Source organism: Peromyscus maniculatus, chromosome 9, assembly GCF_049852395.1.
Source record: "Peromyscus maniculatus bairdii isolate BWxNUB_F1_BW_parent chromosome 9, HU_Pman_BW_mat_3.1, whole genome shotgun sequence".
Classification (NCBI taxonomy): Eukaryota; Metazoa; Chordata; class Mammalia; order Rodentia; family Cricetidae; genus Peromyscus; species Peromyscus maniculatus.
The window spans coordinates 52,357,346-52,378,316 of NC_134860.1; the positions used below are offsets into that span (position 1 = coordinate 52,357,346).

The 20,971-nt window shown below is 46.8% G+C and overlaps 1 protein-coding gene across 1 annotated transcript in view; it reads right to left on the reverse strand.

Annotated features, from left to right (window-relative positions):
* Slc7a8 (solute carrier family 7 member 8) overlaps positions 1 to 20,971 on the reverse strand; it is a 59,484-nt gene that overhangs the window by 28,160 nt on the left and 10,353 nt on the right. The window contains exons 2-3 of the mRNA XM_006988495.4: positions 9,617 to 9,821; positions 8,442 to 8,593 (exon numbers count right to left, since the gene is read on the reverse strand). Coding sequence (XP_006988557.2) covers positions 8,442 to 8,593; positions 9,617 to 9,821 — 357 coding nt within the window. The remainder of the gene's footprint in view (positions 1 to 8,441; positions 8,594 to 9,616; positions 9,822 to 20,971) is intronic.

The following is a 20,971-nucleotide window of genomic DNA, read 5'->3' on the forward strand; positions in this document are numbered from 1 at the left end:
TCCCTAAACAGTAGAAACAGTCACAGAAACAGGCCCCGCACTCCACAGTGTCCAGGGAGGGAGCTTTAACAAAACTCCGGTCCAAGAGTGAAAAGAAAGGTGGAGGTGATGAGATATGCTAATGTTGGCTGGAAAAGGAGGTGACTCAGGTCAGATAGCCAGCATAATGAAACTAGAAAGAGTTCTTCTCAGGAGGGCGGTGGAGAGCCAAAGCCTGGCCCGAGGACAGGCAAGACACAACCTGGTGGCTCCAAGTGTCTGGAACCAATGGGTCTCTAGGGGGAACATGGCCACCGGGTTCTCTGTGATATACACAATTGTTTACCACGATGTATAAAATATAAAGGCCCATGCCATTAGTTGTTCTTTTTACTGGAGATCAAGACTGAGTGTCTGCTAGACATATATGGTGAGTGCGACTGAGACACCCTCATTTTCAGGGCACCCCGAAACAGAAACACCCCCGAGGCCTGATAGGAAAGGAAGGCCAAACGGCACTAAGATGTGGGCATTTATTCTGGCCCTGTAGTCAGAGTCCAAAGGCACAGGGGATGTCTCCTTCAAGTCCTGGTAATGGCTCTTGGGAGTGAGGGGTGGCAGGGACAGCAGCCAACCGCCCACAGCAGGGAGGAAACGTTAGAATAAGCTCTAGTGCCGTCGTGATTTATCTACATATCCCCCTGAGAGAAAAACGTGCCTTCTTTGACTCATCCACCCAGTCCTGGCAATCATTTTTGTATTTTTCAGACAGGGTCTCGCTCTATAGTCCTGGCTAACCTGGATGTACAGTGATGTACACCTGGTGGGCCTTGAACTCACAGAGATCATCCCACTTCGGCCTCCTGAGGGCTGGTATTAAAGGTAAGAACCACTACGCTCGGCAATGCTGGCAATTTTATTTCCTAAACACCACCAAATACATTAACTTCTTTCTACACCTGTCTCCGAGTCACCTCACGGACATTTCTAGATTCCTGGAACTACAGTGCAATCCGTTTCCTTGTCCCTGGCCCTTTCCCCAAGGGCCACCCATCCTTTTCTGTGCAGCAGAGTCCTCTAAATGCAACTTGGATAGTGTTTCTCCTCTGAAATCCTTCAGTGTCTTCCTACTACCTTGGGGTAAAGCTGATCTCTTCATAATGAGGTCCCTGTTTTGATGTATTTCTTTGTTTTGTTTTAGACAGAGTCTCTCTATGTAGCCCTGGATATCCCAGGTCTTGCTATGTAGACCAGGTTGGCCCTGAACTCACAGAGATCCTCCTGCCTCTGCTGCCTGAGTACGGGGATTAAAGGTGCGTACCAACCAGCTTGGTCTTCAGTTCTATTTCTTACTGTTTATTCTGGAATGTGGTTATATTAAACAACCGATAGTCCCATCAAAAGAACCATATTTAAGAACATTTTCCTGCCTCAGCCCATTCGGTTGTCCAGTCTGTGCTGGACATTGCCTGGTTGTGTCCAAATGGTCAATTTTAGAGTCTCACTCTGTAGCCCAGGTTAGTCCAGAGCTCACTATGTAGTTCAGGATGGCCTCAAACTCGTGGCAGTTCTTCCGTCTCAGCCTATGAATGCTGGGATTGCATGTGTATATCACAATGCCTGGCAAAATGAAGGTTTTTTTTTGTTTCTATATCATGCCTATTGAGAACAGTGTCTGGTGTGTTTCGGGTATTTAGTGACTGTTGGATAGTGTTGTGATTTCTCTTCCAGTACTTCCCAAGAGGGAAGTCTTTTCTGAGTTAACTAATGTTTTCTTTCTCTCTCACTTTGTCCCGGTGCTGGCGATCAAACCAAGACCTTTGTGCCCGCTAGGCGAGTGTCCTGCCACGGAGCCACATCCCCAGCCCTTGTCACACTGCTTTACAGCAGTCCTTTTAGCAGAAACCTGGGCTAGCCACCCTGAGGAGGACTTCTAAGCAGAAACCTGCTCATCGCCCATCAGGACTCTGGGAGGACCTGGAAGGCAGAGGCAGAGAGAATACATTCCAACTGCTCCTCCCCCGGCACGGGCATGGCTACCTTGCACACTTCTTTCTAACTTACAAGGCACCCCAGATTCTTACTCCTCAGTGGTCAAAGAGGTCAACATGCCAGTTGACCTAAAATTTCCTGCTTCTCACAACATAGCATCTTTGTGAGACCAGTTTCGTTTTAGGCCACCCCCACCTTCTCAGCCTGGACAAATGCTTAGCTTGTTTCCATGTTTCAGGTTTCACCATCTTTCATCAAGTGTGGACTTTATCACATGCTATTCCTCAACAAATCATGTGTTACCGCTCAAATGCCTTTAGGAGATCCCCTTCTTTATGTATATACAATCTGTTCTTCCTTGCCTATTATAAGACATCCTTCAAGCTCTGCTTTTTTGCCTGTTGGCCAAAGAAGTCTTCTGGGACAGGGGAAAGGCAAGAAGGAAGCGCCACCCAGGCATCTGAGCAATGTTTAATGTTTGAGGATGAGAAGTTTGAGTCTAGAGAACATGAAGGCTCAAGAGAAGATGAACGGAGATCAGGGGATTTAGAGGCTGCTGAAGCGTCTGTTGTCAAGGGATTAATTTGCAGGAGGCTTGCAAAACAGGGCAGCGTCCTGCTCCAGGCAGCCAGAGCCTCTGCAGAGGGATTGAGCGTGACCCAGGGCTAGAAGAAATGCCTCAAGTTCTTTCCCTTCCAAACAGCTCAAGGAATGGGGAGAAATCTGCAGCCTTGGAACAGCAATCTCTTAGGAATCTCTGTGGAGAGATGGAGCCCAAGATAAGAAGCATTTCCCCTCTGCTATGTAGGCAGGGCTGGGAGTGAGCGCCTTTCTCTGTAGGGCGAGGAGGAAGGAATTTCTTTAGGGCAAGATCTACAAGAAGTCTATGTGAGTGACAACACTGTCATTAAAATGCTGGGCCGTGACTTTAGTCCCAAAAGGAAAGGAATGGAGCCAGGAACTATCTTAAATGCATGCCGATCTCCAAAAGAAGAAAGGGAGGCAGAAACCAAAAAGTTGGGAAACGTGATTCTTAGAGGAGGGCTAGGGTGTGGCTTGATGGTAGAAAACTTGCTCAGCATGTGTGTTAAGAGCCTGGGTTCACCCCCAGCATACCCCCCAGCCCCTGGCCAAGACTCAGACGGCAGACTATGAGAGGGCACCCCTTAGAACCAGCACCCACTGCGTCACGGCAGCTACCCTGTTTAGAACAGTTGTTAACTGGAAGTTACAGGAGGCCATGTTTGCGCTAAGCCCCTGCGCTGGGCTGAACCTCAAAATGAAGTCATCCGTGCTACCGAAACCATCAGTAAACTTTACCCGACCTTCTGAGGCTCGGGATTAGAGAGATAACAGCCACAGTTTCCAAAGATGTCACATTCAATCAGTATGACAGATCCCCTCTGCTCTAACCCGTATACAGAGAAATAATCTGAAATGACTTGACGTTAGCTCATCCACGGCTCTCTGGTGACCATGTCTCCCTTGCCTTCATTTACAAGGACAGTAGCTTGGAAATTACTGATCTGCTTTTCCGGCCTTTGTCTCTTCAAGCCCTTCTCTGTCTGTAAACCAACCTTACCTGCTACGACATTAGAAATCTTACTCTTTTCTTTTTTTTTTTTTCCCAGAGTAAAACAAAGATATCTGCTGATATGAGTGTGTTGCATGTTTTTATGTGCATGGGCATGAGGGTCCCAGGAGGCCAGAAGAGGGTGTTTGATCCCCTGGAGCTAGAATTATAGATGGCTGCGAATCACCAAAGTGACGTGGTTCCTGCGAAGTGAACTCTGGTTCTCTCCAAGAGCAGCAAGTGCTCTTGACTGCTGAGCCATATCTCCAGACCCCCAAACACTTATTCTGTTTTGTGCAAAGAGTTGTTTCCTGATTATAGAAGAAAAAAATCAAACTTCATTGGGATTTTTAGTTAGGCTTGGTGGTGTGCACCAGTAGGTATTTGGAAGGCTTGAGGTGGGAGAATTGCTTGAGTCCCAGACCAGCCTGGAGATGTCTCAAAAAAACAAAACAAAACAAAACCCAAAAAATTCTTTAAACGAAATCATTTTAATTTTGCTCTTTAACTCTAGGAAGTCATGTGATAGCCAGAAGATGGGACCACGTGACAAAAGGGACGAGCTGGGGGGGCTAAGTCTATGAACCTCACTGACACCTCACTAGTGGATTGGAACCGGAAGAGTATCTGGCCCCCACTGCCCTCACCGCGCAGGGCCAGGGTGAGGGCAAGGTGAGGTGCGTCACTAACTCTTTAATGTTTTATTTCATTGTTCTGCTGGAGACCACAGCCACTGACTTCCCAGATCATCAAGAGAAACAAGTCACAAGAGCCGGCGCGGCGCGTCAAACCCGAGTTTTAACACTTCCCAGTCTCTCCCACCCCTCCCCCACTAATATGCTGGCTCCGGAGACCAGAGAGAAAGGCTTTTCATCAAATTAAGATGTAAAATGCTTTCTTTTCTTACTGCCTGGTGACCGGGGACGTTCTGCTGACTCAGCAGCGAGTAATCAGCTTTGACCTAAATAATAGAATAACTCACAGCGCCCTGGCGGTTGCACAAGCCCAGGTCCAATTCCTCAGTTCCTTCTTCTTCTTGTCCTCTCTCCCCACCCCCTCCAGGCTCTGGGCAGGCAGGCCAGTTACATCAGGTTCTTTCTGCCTCTCCACCCCCATCTGGCTTCTCCCAACTCCATTTCTCTTGAGAGAGCTTCCAAAAATGATGCCGCCACAGCGCTAGGCCCGGCCTCTTCTCCTCCTTCTCCTAGCAAACCCTAGCCCCGGGCTTTGCCACACCCACTCGCCTCACTGTACCCACGTTATAGACCAGTGATTGCTCCACCAAGGGTGGCCTTCCTTCAAACCTCTTAAGACTCAATGGTCCAGTCAATCATCAGCCAAATGGGACAGTGAAAAGCAGAGTTTCCTGGGTAAATGTCCCCTTCCCCACCCAGCCATGCTTTCTGTCCTGGCTGGTTTTGTGTGTCAACTTGACACAAGCTAGAGTCATCAGAAGAAGGTGCCTCAGTTGAGGAGATGCCTCCATGAGATCCAGCTGTAAGGCATTTTCTCGGTTAGTGATCAATGAGGAAGGGCCCAGCCCATGGTGGGTGGTGCTATCTCTGGGCTGGTGGTCCTGGGTTCTATAAGAAAGCAGGCTGAGCAAGTCATGGGAAGCAAGTCAGTAAGCAGCTCCCCTCCATGGCCTCTGCATCAGCTCCTGCCTCTGGGATCCTGCCCTGTCTGAGTTCCTGTCCTGACTTCCTTCAGTGATGATCAGCAATGATGAAATGTAAGCAAATAAACCCTTTCCTCCCCAGCTTGCCTTTTGGTCATGGGATTTTGTCTCGGCAATAGAAACCCTGACTAAGACACTCTCTGCTGCTTCTCTTGAAAGTATGGTGAGGTTCGGTGTCTTCCTGCCTCCATCTCCAAAGCACACTGAGACTATTTCCCATAGCTGGCTTCCCCGGTACCTGCTAAGAGGTTGGGCTACGCTGGATGTGGCTGTGGTGGGAAGAAGGAATACTGGAATAACAGGGTGTGTGTGGCACCCTCACCCAAGGTAAACTCAGCCTTCAGGAACCTGAGGCAAGAGAATGACATGTTCAAAACTAGGCTGCGTAGTCAGTTCAAGGGTGGCTCGGGTTACATGGTAGAGCCCTGTCACAGAGCAGGGAGTGGAGCTGATCAGATGTGACGGGGGACAGCCACAAGTTCAAGGTTTTGAGGCCAGCCTGGTCAACACAGTGAGTTTCAGGGTAGCCTGATTTATAGACTGAGTTTCAGGTCAGCCAGGGCTACATGCTACCTAGCAAAAGTTTGTCTCTAAAGCTCCCTCGCCCCAAAGATGCCATCGTTGTGAAGCAGGGCACCAACACATCGTTTTCAACACAGGCTGCCGCGAGAGACTATTTGAAGAAGGCTAGAGAGGTGGGTTTGTTAAAAAGTACTAGTAGGAGAGGTGACTTGTGATCTCAGCATCAGAGAGGCTGAGGCAGGAAGAGTTTGAGGCCAGCCTGGTCTACACAGCAAGTTCAAAGCTAACTTGGGCTCCAAAGCAAGACGGCCTCCCCACATCTCCCAAAACAAAACATTCAACAAACTAGAAAACAGAATCTCACTCAACGCATCTGGGGCCCTTCCTCCGCCTCCACTAGTCTCCTGATGGAAGCAGGAGGAATACATTTGGGTTTAAGATTTTTTTTTCTGCTGGAATAATACCTAGACTCATGTCTCGAGGATAGTGAAAAGTTACTATTCCCAGAGGACAGGACTGGATCTGTTCATCTGGAGGCGATTTCCCTGCAGCCCCAGTCAGGAGGCGGAGGAGGGCCACACCGACTTTATTAGATCTTTGACATCAAGAGAGGGAGGCAGCAAGTGTCTCCAGCTCTCCTTGGCTTGTCTGGGCAGTGTCCAGGGAGGGGAGGCATGGGGTGTACTGTATGCAGCCTGCCTCTCTGGAGCTGGCTGGAGAGAGAAGAGCTCATCTTACCAGCCGGAAGGGCTGGGGCCATTCTGGACTGGGCAGGGTGTGAGTGTGCACAGACCTCACACCTCCAGAGTCATTGTGCAAAGTGTCAAACCCGGGGCAGGTCTGCGGTAAAGGAAGCGCACACTTCGGTCTGGCTCCTCTCCTAGGGGAGGGACCACGCAGTCGCGGAGTTCTGGATTTCTAGCAGAGGGTCAGAGGAGCCCTGTTGTCTGAGACTTTCGTAGCCTCAGCAGAAAGGAGGAAGCTGACTGTGTGCACAAGCCACTGAAACAGCAGCAGCTGGCACCCATGTGCTTCCTTCTTCCTCCTCGTGTTAGCTTGTCTGATGGCAGAAACAGCAAGTTTTCCTGCATTCCCACACTGCCCCCAGTTCCAGCTACAGAGCCAGTCGGTGACCCTAAAACCCATATACTCCAACTCCCCTTCAGGCTGACTCAGGGTACAGAAAGATCCACGCTCCTAACAGACACCCCCTCTTGACTGACAAACACACTGGGTTGGTTCCAATTCATGATCCGATCTTACAAGGAGGCAGGACAGCAATCAGGACGTGTGGAGTAGAGTTGAGGGTGCTGGAAGTGTGAATCTGGGGTACACACTCCTGTACCCCTGGGTCTGTAAGCAGACCAAACGTGACTGTTGCCCCCAAACGGGATTTGGCCTCACACTTCCCCTTGCCTAGGTGCAGAGTCTACGTCAGGGCTGATCGCCCGCCACGGCCATACAAAGCCCTCTTGCTAAGGTCTCAGTTGCCTGTCCTGGGAGGTCGTCTAGATCACACCAGCAAGACAGAAGGACAATGGCTGGACTTGGAAATGAGCAGCAAGGCCAGTCCCCACACGGTCAGAAGCTGTGTAGGGAAGCCAGGCCCCGAGTCAACTCTGAGGGCAGCCCCTGAGACAGACAAGCAGTTGCTTGAGGAGTTAGGGGTTGAGTAAAAACGTGGAGTTATCCCAGCCCACTGAGATCATTGCTATCAGAGCCTGGAGCTGGGAATGCCTAGAGGTCAGCTCTGCAGAATCTCTCTCAAGGATCTGCTGAGTCCACCTCGCAGGCAGCTTTCCTTCCCTAGTTTACACTGCAGCCAACTAGATCCTTATGTTCTTCACTTAATGAAACAAAATAACTCATCCAAGGCAGGCTTGGAGGCTCACACCTTTAATCCTGGCAGTCAGGAGGCAGAGGCAGGCTCTGTCAGTTCGAGGCCAGCCTGGCCTACGTATGGAGCTCTGGGACAGCCAGGGCTACACAGAGAAACCCTGTCTCAAAAAAACCAAACCTCTCCAGGGCATGGACAAGGGACAAACTCTCCTCTAACACACTTCAAAATGTGTGAGAGTTGGCAGTTTCTCATCCCCTCAACTGCCTGTCATGAGCTTATCAGGGTTTATCAGGCGCTAACAGCAGGGGTGGGAGGTGCTAACCGCAGGGGTGGGAGGAGCTAACAGCAGAGGTGGGAGGAGCTAACAGCAGAGGTGGGAGGCGCTAACAGCAGAGGTGGGAGGTGCTAACAGCAGGGGTGGGAGGAGCTAACAGCAGAGGTGGGAGGAGCTAACAGCAGAGGTGGGAGGTGCTAACAGCAGAGGTGGGAGGAGCTAACAGCAGAGGTGGGAGGTGCTAACGTGAAGCATCCTGGCACCGAAAGCCACTGTGTCTCTGAGGAGTCATTTCTACTTCTTGTCTGTGATAGGCTTTCTCTCTGTAGCCTAGGCTGGCCTCCAGCTCAATATCCTCCTACCTTGGCCTTCCAAGTTCTGGGATTACAAGCGCATGCCACATACTTGGCTTCCTATGCAACACTAGGTAATTCTATGGAGAATCCACTCATCCAAAACACATTTGTATGGAATGAGAAGGAGAGAGAGACAGAGACAGAGACAGAGAGAGAGAGAGGAACCGAGATATGAAGGTCATCAGGAAGACCGAGGGAGGTTGAAATGAGGTCCAGATGCCACTTACGCAAGCAGATGGCAGCCAGGAGTCGCAGGCCGGACTCCGGGGGGAAGCAGGTGGGGAAGAGCGGCTGTAGCACATAGTTGGAGAAGGTGAGGGCGATGACTGCTTGGTTGGTGGGGTAGATCACCAGCACAGCAATCCACAGCCGCAGGAACCTGAGGGAAGAACAGGGCAATCGTCAGCTGGCATGGCATGGAGCCAGGGTCATCAGCAGAAAACCCAGGCAAGGGGCAGGGATGGGGGGACGTCTTGAGCAAAGGAGCAAATACCAGTGGGTTAAAGGCGCCATTCCCCCTGTTGTTTCCAGAGACCCTGAAGAGGCCAGCTCCCACCCTACCCCAAATAAGACCCTAAGCCCTCTGTAAGGCCAATGGCATGGTGTAACAGCAAAGACCTACACGCATTTCAGCTAGTGTTGACACACATCCTGGTGTTTGGGTTTTCTCCTTTCCCTTTTAACCCTCTCTGCAACGTTAGCCCTCTATATCCACTGGCTGAAAAATTAAATACGCAACCCCCGAATCCTGACAGCAAGAACACCCTAAAGGTGTGGCTACCTAAGCAATCGCCAGGGAGGCATCAAAACAGGAATGTGCAGGGTAAGCGCCTTGCACACACTTTGGCCCTTGAGTGATGGATGATTTCCCCAGTCAGGGTTAGAGAAGCCAAGAAAATTCAAGGTCAGGGCTTGACTCTGGAGGGAGGCCATCATCCTTGGCAATGTGAGGAGGGGTGTGTGTGCTTCATCTCAGGATGCTCTGACTGGGTACAAATGTTCTCCCTAAAGAGGTCACCGTCATGTGTCACAGTCCAGGACTTTCTTCCTGTGATTGCTTTTCCTAGAATTCTGTGGTCAGTGTTGCCATCTACTCCGTTTATAGAATCTTGTCCATCTAGTTCAGTGATAAGAATTGTAACATGGCTCATCTTCTGGTTCCATGATGGGCAACACACCTGAGACTAGAAACTCCTGTCCTTGGCCTCTTTTGATCTGACCCTCCTGTCCCAGATTTCTCCTTTTCCTCTACCAATGGCACCAGCCTGCAGCCCGTGGGCCACATGTATCCCAGGACAGCTATGTGTGTGACATAAACACATTTTTAGACGACAATGTCATATTGGTATGTTAAAAGGTTGGATGTCCATGTTGGGCCATTCAGGCCTCCAGATTTGCTCACCCGGCCAGTCCTCCGAAGATGTCCTTGACGTAGGAGTAATCACCTCCAGATTTAGGGATGGTGACACCCAGCTCAGCGTAGCAGAGGGCTCCTACAGCCGTGATGATCCCTGTCACGATCCAGACGATGAGAGCAAGGCCCACAGAACCAGCGTTCTCCAGCACACCCTTGGGTGAGACAAAGATCCCAGAGCCGATGATGTTCCCTGCACAAGGCACAAAGACTCAGTGAGGTCAGGGCTGTCGGCATTTACAGGGGCCATCTAGTCTCTGGTCTGATTCCGAAGCGTCTTTGAGATGGGGGAGGGGGCATGTCATCCAGCAATGATCTGACTAGGCTCTCATCTCTGATCTAGTTCTAAAACGTCTCCAAGAATCTTCCACGATCTCTGGGCAGGTATGTCCAGGAACAATTCTTCCTAGAGTAGGGTAAAGGGCAGAGAACTGACATGTGTTCACCAGGAACTTACAAGCCTCATTTAATTCCCTGAAAGATCCTACGGAGTTAGATAACATTGCTCATATTTTCAGCGGAGGAAAACAAGTCTCAGGGAAGCGAGTGAATTACGGGAGGCCACACAGTAGCGACGGCGGTAGAAAACACTGAGTCTCGGAATGTTCTGGCTGGGTACACAGGCTCTAGCCAAGGTGGCAGGCTCTTAGACATGGCTAAAGAGACAGGACTGGAAACATGCTCTGCTCAGACACCATCTGCCAACTGGAAAGCTTCAAAAACGAACCAAAGGGCAAATTCCTTTGGACAGGTTGCGGCTACAAGCTATGACAACTTTGTGACTATCGGCTGGGTACAGTGACCCACACTTGGAACCCCAGCACTTGGGAAGCCGAGGCAGGAGGATGAGAAGCTCCAGGCTAACCTGAGCTATAGAGTGAGACCTTGTTTCAAAACAAAACAAAACATTTACGAGTGGCGATAACAGCCCTGGAGGCTGCTTTCTACACGGGCTCACCAGCCCCACCCTTGTTGAACATGAAACAAACCCATAAAGCAGTCGCGGTTGCCTAGCCCCAGCCTTGCAGTACGTGCGTGCGAAGGCGCAGTACGTGCAAAGCCGCAGTACTGCATCCCAGAGGCCTCCCTCTCCGCGGTGTCATGTGACCCTCCGAACCACCTTGTAGAATCCAGGGAGAGGAATTTCTCTCCACTTTACTGACCAAGAGATGAAGAGACTGTGGGGTTAAGTGGCTTTCTCTAAATTCCTCAGCTACTGATGGGTAAAATTGGATCTGGAAAGCTGTCTCCTGATGCTTAATCTGGTGCTCTTTTCACTAATCCACTTCTGCATGCTCCAGGTTGGCGTCCTCTCAGAGAGAGGCCAGCAGCATAGGAAAGGGGCTCCTGGGTCATGCGCACTGGGCAGGGCAGGAGGTGAGCAGGGACAGCCCCGACACAGGTCTTTCTAAATTGACTTCATTCATACCTACATTGAAGGTGGAAATGAGGTCCCTTTGAAAGCTCACTTCTCGCCCTGCCCAGCTCCCTACTCAATGCCTGAGGGATGAGGCGGAGACCAGCTAGATCCAAGTGGGAAAGGCAGCCCTGGAGAGCTCGCCTCAAAACCACCAGGGAGATAAAAAGTGTAAAGTCAGGGCTAGAGAGTTGGCTCAGTGGTTAAGAGCACTTATTGCTCTTGCAGAAGACCTGGGTTCAATTCCTTGCATTTCCATGGGGCTTGCAACCACCTATAACTCCAGTCCCAGGATATCCGAAGCCCTCTTCTGATCTTTAAGTATGAATTCTGATCTTTAAGTATGATCTTTAAGTATGATCATTAAGTATGAATGTGGTACACACACACACACACACACACACACACACACACACGCAGGCAAAACACTCCTACACATAAAATAATAAAATAAGCCTTTTAACAATACACTTTTCTTCCTTTCTTGTTTTGTTTTGTTTTTCAAAACGGGTTCTCTGTGTAGCCCAGAGAGAACTGTCCTTGGAACTTGCTCTGTAGACCAAGCTGGCCTTGAACTCACAGAGATCCACCTGTCTTTGCCTCCTGAGTGCTGGGATTAAGGCATGCGCCACCACCACCCAGTGTAAAGTTCTAGGTTTCACTTTCTAAGAACAGCCAGAACTCAACCTCAATTCAGTTCTAAGATACTCACTTCCATGACAAAATTCAACTGTATTTTCTTTTGAGATGAGGTTGTGCAATGCAATTAGTTAGCTAAGTTGGAACTCTGGTGGGTAGACTAGTGGACGAGGCTGTCCTCTCAGATATCAAATCTGGTATTACTTTTCAAACTAAAAAAAAATGTAGTGTGAAGTACTCAGTACATATATGTATGTATGTATACTTAACATGAATGGTTGTTTTGCCTATATGTAAGTCTGTGACCACATGCATGCCTGGTGCCTACAGAGGTCAGAAGAGGGTGTCGGATCCCCTGAAATTAGCGTTACAGACAGTTGTGAGCCACCATGTGGGTGCTGGGAATTGAACCCAGGTCCTCTGGAAGAGCAGCCAGTGCTCTTAACAGCTGAGCCATCACTCCAGCCCCTGAGGCAGGATTTTGAGTTTGAGGTCAGCCTGGACAAAATTGTAAAATTAAAAAAAAAAATCCCACCAAAATAAAACAAAACAAAAACAAAAACCCCCAAACCAAAAAAAAAAAAAAAAAAAAAAAAAAGCCCAAATAAAACTAAAGTAAATGTTTTTTATTTTATTTTTTTAAATTAGAATGGTCAGGGTGGTAGCACACATCTTTAGTGCCAGCATTCAAGAGGCAGATGCAGGCATATCTCTGTGAGTTCAAGGCCAGCCTGGTCTATGTAGCAAATTCCAGGCCAGCTGGGGCTGTAAGTGAGACCCTGTTTCAAAATAAAAAAAAAAAAAAAAAAAATCAATGCCACAGATAGAAACACGTTCCCTTTCCAACACGTTTCCCTTCAGAGATAAATACAGAAATAAAACCAAGGGGAAAAACAGCCCCTCAACATCAAGCTCAAATATAAATATCAGGCCAAGAAGAGGCAGACAAAAGGGGTCGGCGCTTACAGACATTTCCCCCCCTCCCCTTTCTTTACATGGTATGTGAAGTCCTTTGACAGGACAAGAAGACATCTTTGTCACCCATGTTCTCTATGAACTGCTGTCTTAGTGGAAACTTAGAGACCTTCACCTAGTATTCCAGGCCCCAGAGCATGGTCATCCTGCCAGGTGAGCCTTCAAGCTGGGCAGTGTGGCTGGTTCATAGTAATAATCCCAGCACTCAGTAGACCGAGACAGGAGAATTGCCTTGAGTCTGAGACCAGTTCTTGAACCACAGTGTTCAACTCTGTCTCAAAACAAAACAATAAAACAAAAATACTCTTGGTCAGCCAAAGCTAAACGTCATGCTATTCCCTGGAAGACAGGAAGCCCTGGGAAAGGAGAGAACTAGGGTCAAGAGTTGCTGAAAGAGGACCGTAAATTCCTTGCCTATCCCAGAATTATCAAAAGAATGATCTAAAGGACATTTCACAGCCTTCTAAGAAGAAAGAAATAGAAACCCATGAAACCAGCTCCAGGGTGAGAAAAACAAGGCTTGACTTCGATCTTACGATCTTAGGGTAGTAAAAAAGGAAGGGGAAACGGCCAGGTATTTCTTGGAACTGGGCATGGCAGTTTCGGTGGGAAGGTGGGTGGATGGGTGTCCTGTTAAAAGCTCTGCCTGCTCAGGAATGAAGAGTCAATGTTCCACTAAGGTTTCTGGGCAAACAAACAGCCACACGTATCAACCAGGATCATGAGTACTTCTGCAGCCTCTGGGACACTGTCAGAGTACACATGAAGTATACGGCACTAGTTGATCTTTGAGGGGTCTGTGGACTAATTATTTCTTGGAGGAAACAAAGGAGTTGTTTATTATTATCCCCATTTTACAGTTGAAGAAACAGAGACCCAGAAAGGTATTGTGGGATATTTGTACACTGTGTGAAGATATATATATATATATATATATATATATATATATATATATATATTGATGTAATAATAAGCTGAATGGAAAATAGCTAGGCAGGAGGTCTAGGTGGGATTTCTGGGGAGAGAAAAGAAGAAGCAGAGGAATTTAGGCATACAGAAGACACAGAGAGGAAACAGAAGGTACAAGATAAATGAAAGGTAACGCCACAGATAGAATGTAGATTAATATAAGTGGGTTAATTTAAGCTGTAAGAGCTAGTTAGGAACAAGTCTAAGCTATTGGCCAAACTTTCATAATTAATAAGAAGTCTAGGTGTCATTATTTGGGAGCTGACTGGTTGGACAGAAAAAGACTTGTTTCCAATGGCGCCTAATGTGAGACATGTACACAGAGCCCATTGCTTACGACGTACAGAGGTATGGTATGGCTCTTTTAAGAGGCTCACCTATGCAACAGAGCACTTGGAGGAGACTAGACAGAAATGTCTGCCACAGCACAGACACAGCAGCTTCCCAGAGCTGGGGTGGTTAGGTGGACCCAAAGCTGGTGGCAGAAGGCCGAGCAGGTTAGGCTTTGGCTCACGTGGTCAGAGAAGGCTGCAGACACACGTAAAGTCAGATCCAGACCAAGAAGACTTCTGAACAGATATAATATGCTTAAAAATGTGCTTAGATGCTAAAGAAAGAAATGAAAGCAGATATAGACCGTCATAAAAAATAGTTTAAAAATAAAGTCTTTAGAGAAAGAATAAAGTAATATAAAAAGAATAGGTCATGTAAAGATGGGAAATGCACAGGGTATATGAATCCTTGTATGGTATTTTGTTATTTTGAATTTTTTCAATGATAATATAAAAAAAATAGCTGTTGAGAGACATTGGATTATGGAAACTGCTAAATTAAACCAACCTATATATTTTAAGAATGCCTTAACTTCAAAATGAAAGTCAGAAAATATGTTATATTGGGGGAGAGATTATGCCTTTGTTTCCACAGGAAACAAAACGTTATGGTTCTCTTAAAAATTAATAAAGGTCAGATTTGACTAGGAAAGACCTGAAAATCTTGGCTATAGACATAAAGGGGGGAAAAAAAACAAAAAACAAAAACCAACCAAACGAAAAACTACAAGACAGGTGAAATATATGATGATCCCTCTGTATGTGAACAGCTCTGAGACCTGATAAATCTTGTTGGCTACAGACTTATTATTACATATCATACTTTCATATGGCATGGATAGAGGTTTGGTTATATAGTCAAAGTGGACTTATAAAGTTGACAGATGCCTTTTACCTGCTCAAACATAAAACAAAAAATCATTTTAGCTGACTTATATACACCACACATTCCATACTTGTGTTAATACAGATATATATATATATATATATATATATATATATATATATATATATAAAACCTTTAAAAGTTTGTGTTTTCAGAAAACAGGACCAGATACCAATAAAGACAAGTAACCCAGGTGATCCAGCCTCTAAATGCCTCTGTTATAGTTTTCTCAAAATTCTGCATTCAGAACAACTTCAAAGCTGCTAGCTGAGATGGTCCAGCTACTTAGGCTACTCCAGCTAAGACTTCAAATAAGCTCTACACTTTCCCATCACACAGAGACTAAACAAAAAATAATACAGTTAGCTCTCCCAGGATGTGACCATTATCTCAATTTTCTCAGGATCCCCCAAAGATGCCATCACCCCCCAGATAACAGGAAGCAGTCTAGAGAACACAATGCTCATATTCCCAAGAGGTGGGCTTGATGGTTTTTGGTAATTCAATGGATTATGGATGTTTGTCATCATTTAGGGGGGTTGGTTACAAGTTGTTATTGGTAATGGTCAAGAAAAAAGCTAAACAAAGGAGATTAGATTCAGGGATCTCTTTCTGAAGGAAAAAAAGGGAGGATATAGTATAGAAATGATGGATAAAAGGGTGGATTGTTGAGGCTACTTTTGAACAACCACTAGTCTCAAATATTTTACATTGGTATGGATTTTTGTATATTGATACAAATTCAAGATTATTTTTGTTTTACTGTATATATATTTCTACTCTTGTTTAAGATATTGTACCTATACAGCTCATTTAAAAATACAATGCAAAGTTTTAGTCCTTGAAAGCTATTTAGGATAATAAAGATTAATATTCATCTATAACAATCAAACTTATAGTCATGTTAGGTATGTTTTCAAGGTCAAGTAGAGATGTATTTTAAATAGACAGATGGTCTTCAAACTCTTCAGAGACCTACAGAATATTGCCATTAGGATGTTTAGATCACATAGGGCTTTTCTTGGCAGTGAGGCATGTCTGCTCTTCACAGCACCAATTCACTTCAAAAAAGAATGATGGGCATTGAAGAACCTCCATATGGAGTTTGCTTTTATTGTGGCAGAGTTGGTCATTTGGGCAAGAAAATACCCTTGCCTCAACTGCTGACTGTATGCTGTCCAAATTGGACAAGCAGGACACAAAAGACAGTGAGTGCCAAACTTTGCCAAGACAAGGTAGGGAAGTCCTTAAAAAATTTCCTTCTTCACAGAAAAATCTGTCAGATATTCTAGGTCTGTAGGTTGATGATGGATGCCCCGATGTTGCAGAGGAACCTTGGGTGGCTATAGTTTTGGAAATTGCTTGCTCTGTACTTCCAGTTTACTCAGGTAATATTATATCCTTCTTGGGTCTTTGATGGGGTTGAAGGCCAGGTAGTTATAGTTTTCCTTGTTACCAAATTCAGAATAGAAATTTACATAAGAGATGTAAAGTTTATAAGGTTGAGAAACATAAAAGCACAAGTTGTTTATCCAAAAAGATGTTTTAAGGTCTAAAAAGATGCTTTTTAGGATGATAATACAAGTTATGACAGAAAGTGGTTTAGGTATAAGACTCTGGACTCACTAGGACAGGATGGATAATACAGCACTTTCTCTGAACTTGCCAAATACAAATGGACTGGACATCGTGCCAAGACGCCTGAGGTCAGGGCCTTCATCCTGCTCCTACCCACGCTGGTTAACACAGCAATCATCACCAGATCCTCAGTGAAAGCTGGAGCTTAGGATGCCTGGACAATGAGGCTTAGCTTGACTTGTTCTGTCAAAGAAAAGCCACGCACACCGTTTCATTACAAGAGAGGCCAAGTTGTGTCAGTGGGCAAGTCTTCATCGGAAAGCTGCCAGAACCGAGAATATCCACATTTGCTGGGAATAATCACCAACTTCCCCTCCCGTGTGCCAACACCCATGTGACCCCCATTTATGGCATTACTCACACCCAGGCTTGTTCACACTAGAATGCTGTAGCCCTCAAAGAATTTCCTAAGGAGAGAAATTACAGACGTGTGATGCCCAGCAGACTTAGATCCAAAGACCTTACTCATGCCCGTCTTCAAGTCTAGCCACAGCTTCCTGCAGGGTATTAGAGGCGGAGGCCATTGCCATGATTACAGAGAAAGCTGAAGTGAATGTGATTTGTACTTCTCCAGTGGGTGAGGAGGAGAACATCAGCGCTTTAGGACCCCCGGAATGATGTGGAAGCAGGCTCAGGCTTTGATCCTCTCTCACACACACTGTGAGCTCTGTACACACTTTCCCATCAGGACTGTAGACAGCTTCTGTCGGGGTGGGAGCAGGCCAAGACCCCCAACACATGCCCTGGTCAGTTGCATACTGAAGACTAGAGATGCAGATGCTGTCTATGACTCTGCTGGTCTGGATTCCTTGCTACAGTGGACACTAGACTCAGGGTTAGAGGAGCCACGGCCCTCACCACTCACAGGCCACGAGACTCCAGCTTTTCTAAGATTCATTTCCTTTATGTTCACACTGGCTCTTAACCCACTGACTCTGCTCTGGGGATCAAAGCAGCTTACAACTGTGTAAAATACTCTCTAATCCATGAAATGCTAAAACAAAATGATGATTAGTATGTTAGCAGTAGAGACAGAGTCCAGCCAGAGAGGAATGCAGTAGCCTGGCTTTGGAGGCTTGGCTACCAAACAGCACTGTACAGCCAAGACCATGAAGAATCCTCTGATTCATTTGTCTGCTTGTCCAGGTATAATTTTTAGATGCTGCAGGGGGGGCAGGCAGCAGGTAATTGCATCTCAAGTGGTATTTATTGATCGCCCACTCTCTACATGCTTGCTTTGAAAGGTAATTGGGACGTACTTGTTCATACATGGTCTTTTAATGAAATGGATGGAGCCGATCACCACCCACCAGTTACTGAAAGACAAGCAGAGTGGCCCCAGGGGATACAGAACCTAGCTCTCACCAGTTCCTATCAGGGACCCACGCACTACCTCCAGCATCTCTGCCTTCCTTGGTGGGTTTCCACCAGGGAAAATTTTGCTCCTACCTCCAGGGACAACTGGTAATGTGTGGAATCACCTCTAGTCTTCCTACTGGAGTAAGGGCACTCCTGGCACTGAGGGTATAATGGCCAACAGTGCTGCTAAGGATCCCACAATGACCAGACTCTCCCATAACAAAGAAAGATCTGGCCCAAGAGGCAACAACATCAAGGTTGAAAAACTCTCATCTTTAGCCATTTAAATTTGTTTTGTTTTGTTTTGTTTTGTTTTTCGAGATAGGGTTTCTCTGTGTAGCTTTGTGCCTTTCCTGGAACTGGCTTTGGAGACCAGGCTGGCCTCGAACTCACAGAGATCCGCCTGGCTCTGCCTCCCGAGTGCAGGGATTAAAGGCGTGCGCCACCACCGCCCCGCATCATTTAAATATTTTAAGTTGCATGTATTTATCTACCTTTCCTCTGTGTGTATGTATATATCTGTGCATTTGCTGTGGTACACATGTAGAGGTCAGAGGACAACTTTCAGGAGGGGCTTCTCCTCTTCCAACATGTGAGTTTGGGAACTGAACTTGGGTTGTCAGACCGAGGCAGGTACCTTTACCCACTGGAGTATCTTGCCAGCCTTATCTTAACTATTTTTTTTTTTTGAAACAAGAGTCTTATGTAACCCAAGCTTGAATTCAATTTGTGGCCAAGGACATAAGTTCCCATTCTCCTGTCTCAATTTCTTTTTTGTTTGTTACTGGTTTTGGTTGTTTGCTTTGAGGCAGGGTCTCAATATGTAGCCCTGGCTGTCCTGGAACTCACTCTGTAGACCAGGCTGGCCTCAAACTCACAGAGGTGCACCTGCCCCTGTCTTCTAAGTATTAGGATCAAATGTGTGTGCCACCGTGCCTGGCCTGACTCCACTCCTTAAGTGCTTAAGGTATTACAGGTGTGTGTCACCATGCTCCGCTATCTTACCACCTACAGCTCAGCAGTATCAAAGCATTTCTCTCCAGTGGTAGAGGTCAAGTCTATGGCTTTACACGTGTTGGGCAAGGCTCTACCATAGAGTTCTAGATCTCCCATTGATTTTTTTTTTAAACTGACTGCTAATAGTTAGTAAATACTCTAAGAACATATGACATGCTAAACCTGTGGGACGGTGAAAGTGAGATTCAATTTCTGCTCTCAAGAACTGAACGAAGCCTGGCCAGCCAAGGCTACATAGTAAAACCCTATCTCAAAACAAAACGGACCGAATGAAGACATTCAGGTAAAAATAGAGCTGACCACATCAGGCTGAACAGAAATTGTGTTTGTGTTTTTATAATGATATATTAGAATGGGTGGCTACCCAGGAAAAGCTGAGGTACAAGGATCTCAAGTTCCAGGCCAGCTTTCATGGCATAAAGAGAACGAGACTCCCTGGGTATGGTGACACACGCCTTTAATCCCAGCACTCGGGAGGCAGAGGCAGGCGGATCTCTGTGAGTTCAAGGCCAGCCTGGTCTACAGAGCGAGATCCAGGACAGGCACCAAAACTACACAGAGAAACCCTGTCTCGAAACCTGCCCCCCTCCCCCGACCCCCAAAAAAGAGAATGAGACTCAAAACAAACAAAAAATCCAAAAGCATGGGACTGGAGAGATGGTTCAGTAGTTAAGAGTACTTGTTCTTACAAAAGACCCAGGTTCAAGTCTCAGCACCCACCTGTAGGCAATACACAAGTATTTCTTTTTTAAAGATTGCTTTGAAAAAGAAAAAGCAAAGCAAAAGAAAAGCTGCATGAAGAAAAGAGAATGAAACCCACACCCACACCTCTGTGGAAGCCATTCAAATCCATAAAAACAAAACAAAACCCTGAAAGAAAGGCTGGACGCTAAGCAGCTGGAGCCTGAGCGGGCTGGCCCGGACTAGTGAAAGGCATGTTTCTGAACCAGCCTTTAGTGAAAGGGGCATGTGGGTCGGGAGTGAGAATTGAAGCGGGCGGCAGGAGATGAGCCCAAAGGAAGAGGAAAACCTGTCACTGAGCGCAGACCAGAGTGCAGGTCTGTTTTAGTACTCTGTCTGCAAGGAACCTCCGCTGAGTCAGGCTTGGTGGCGCACACGTGTAAACCCAGCGTTTGGGAGGTAGAGGTCGGAGGATCAGGAGTTCAAGGCCAGCTTTGGCTACTTAGTAAGTTCAAGGTGGCCTAGGCACAATAACAAGACCAAAGAAAGGAACTTCCACGTTACAGCTAAATAAACAAGCAGCACATTAAAATTACCAAAAAAAAAAAAAAAAAAAAAGAGGCTGAGGATGTAGCTCAGTTGGCAGAGTGTTTGTCTGGCAAACGCACATTTTTAAGTTTGGTCTCCAGTACCACCTAAGCCAGGCATGGGAGTACCCACCTGTAATTCCAACCTTGGGGATGCAGAGGCGGGAAAGTCAGAATTAAGTGGGATATTTGAGGCCAGCTTGGACTAGATGTGGCCCTGTTTCATGGTCCCCACCACTTAGGTATATAAAAAAAAAAGGTTACAAAGATTGAGCATAGGGGGTGGAAGAGATGGCTTTGTGGGGGAAATACTAGGCACGCAAACATGAAGACCTGGGTTCAAATCCCCAGAGCCTATGCAAAGCCAAGAGTCTGTAATCTCAGTGCTGCCATGGAAGACGGGGACAAGAAAATCCCCAGAAGTTCGAGGAGCCAGCGAGCCTGGTATATACGATGGTGAACAACAGAGAGACCCCGCTGAAAAAGGTGAAAAGCAGACTAGGACCCAAGGCTGTCCTCTGACCTCCACACGTGTACTGGGGCACGCGCATGCCCACAGTCACACTCGTGACTGCACTCGTGCTCACAGAGTCTCACACACACACACACACACACACACACACACACACACACACACCCCACACCACGCCCACACATCAAGCATGCAGAAGCATTTTGCAAACTCAAGACTATTTCTAAAGCCTGTCCTTTTCCGATGGATCTCTAATGTTCTTTGATCTCTTCAACACACTCATCCGAATCACGGAAGTTTTTGGGTTGAGCTTTCTATTTCCAGAGCCTGGGCCCAAAGACTTTTAAAACTTTCTTTAAAATATTTTCATT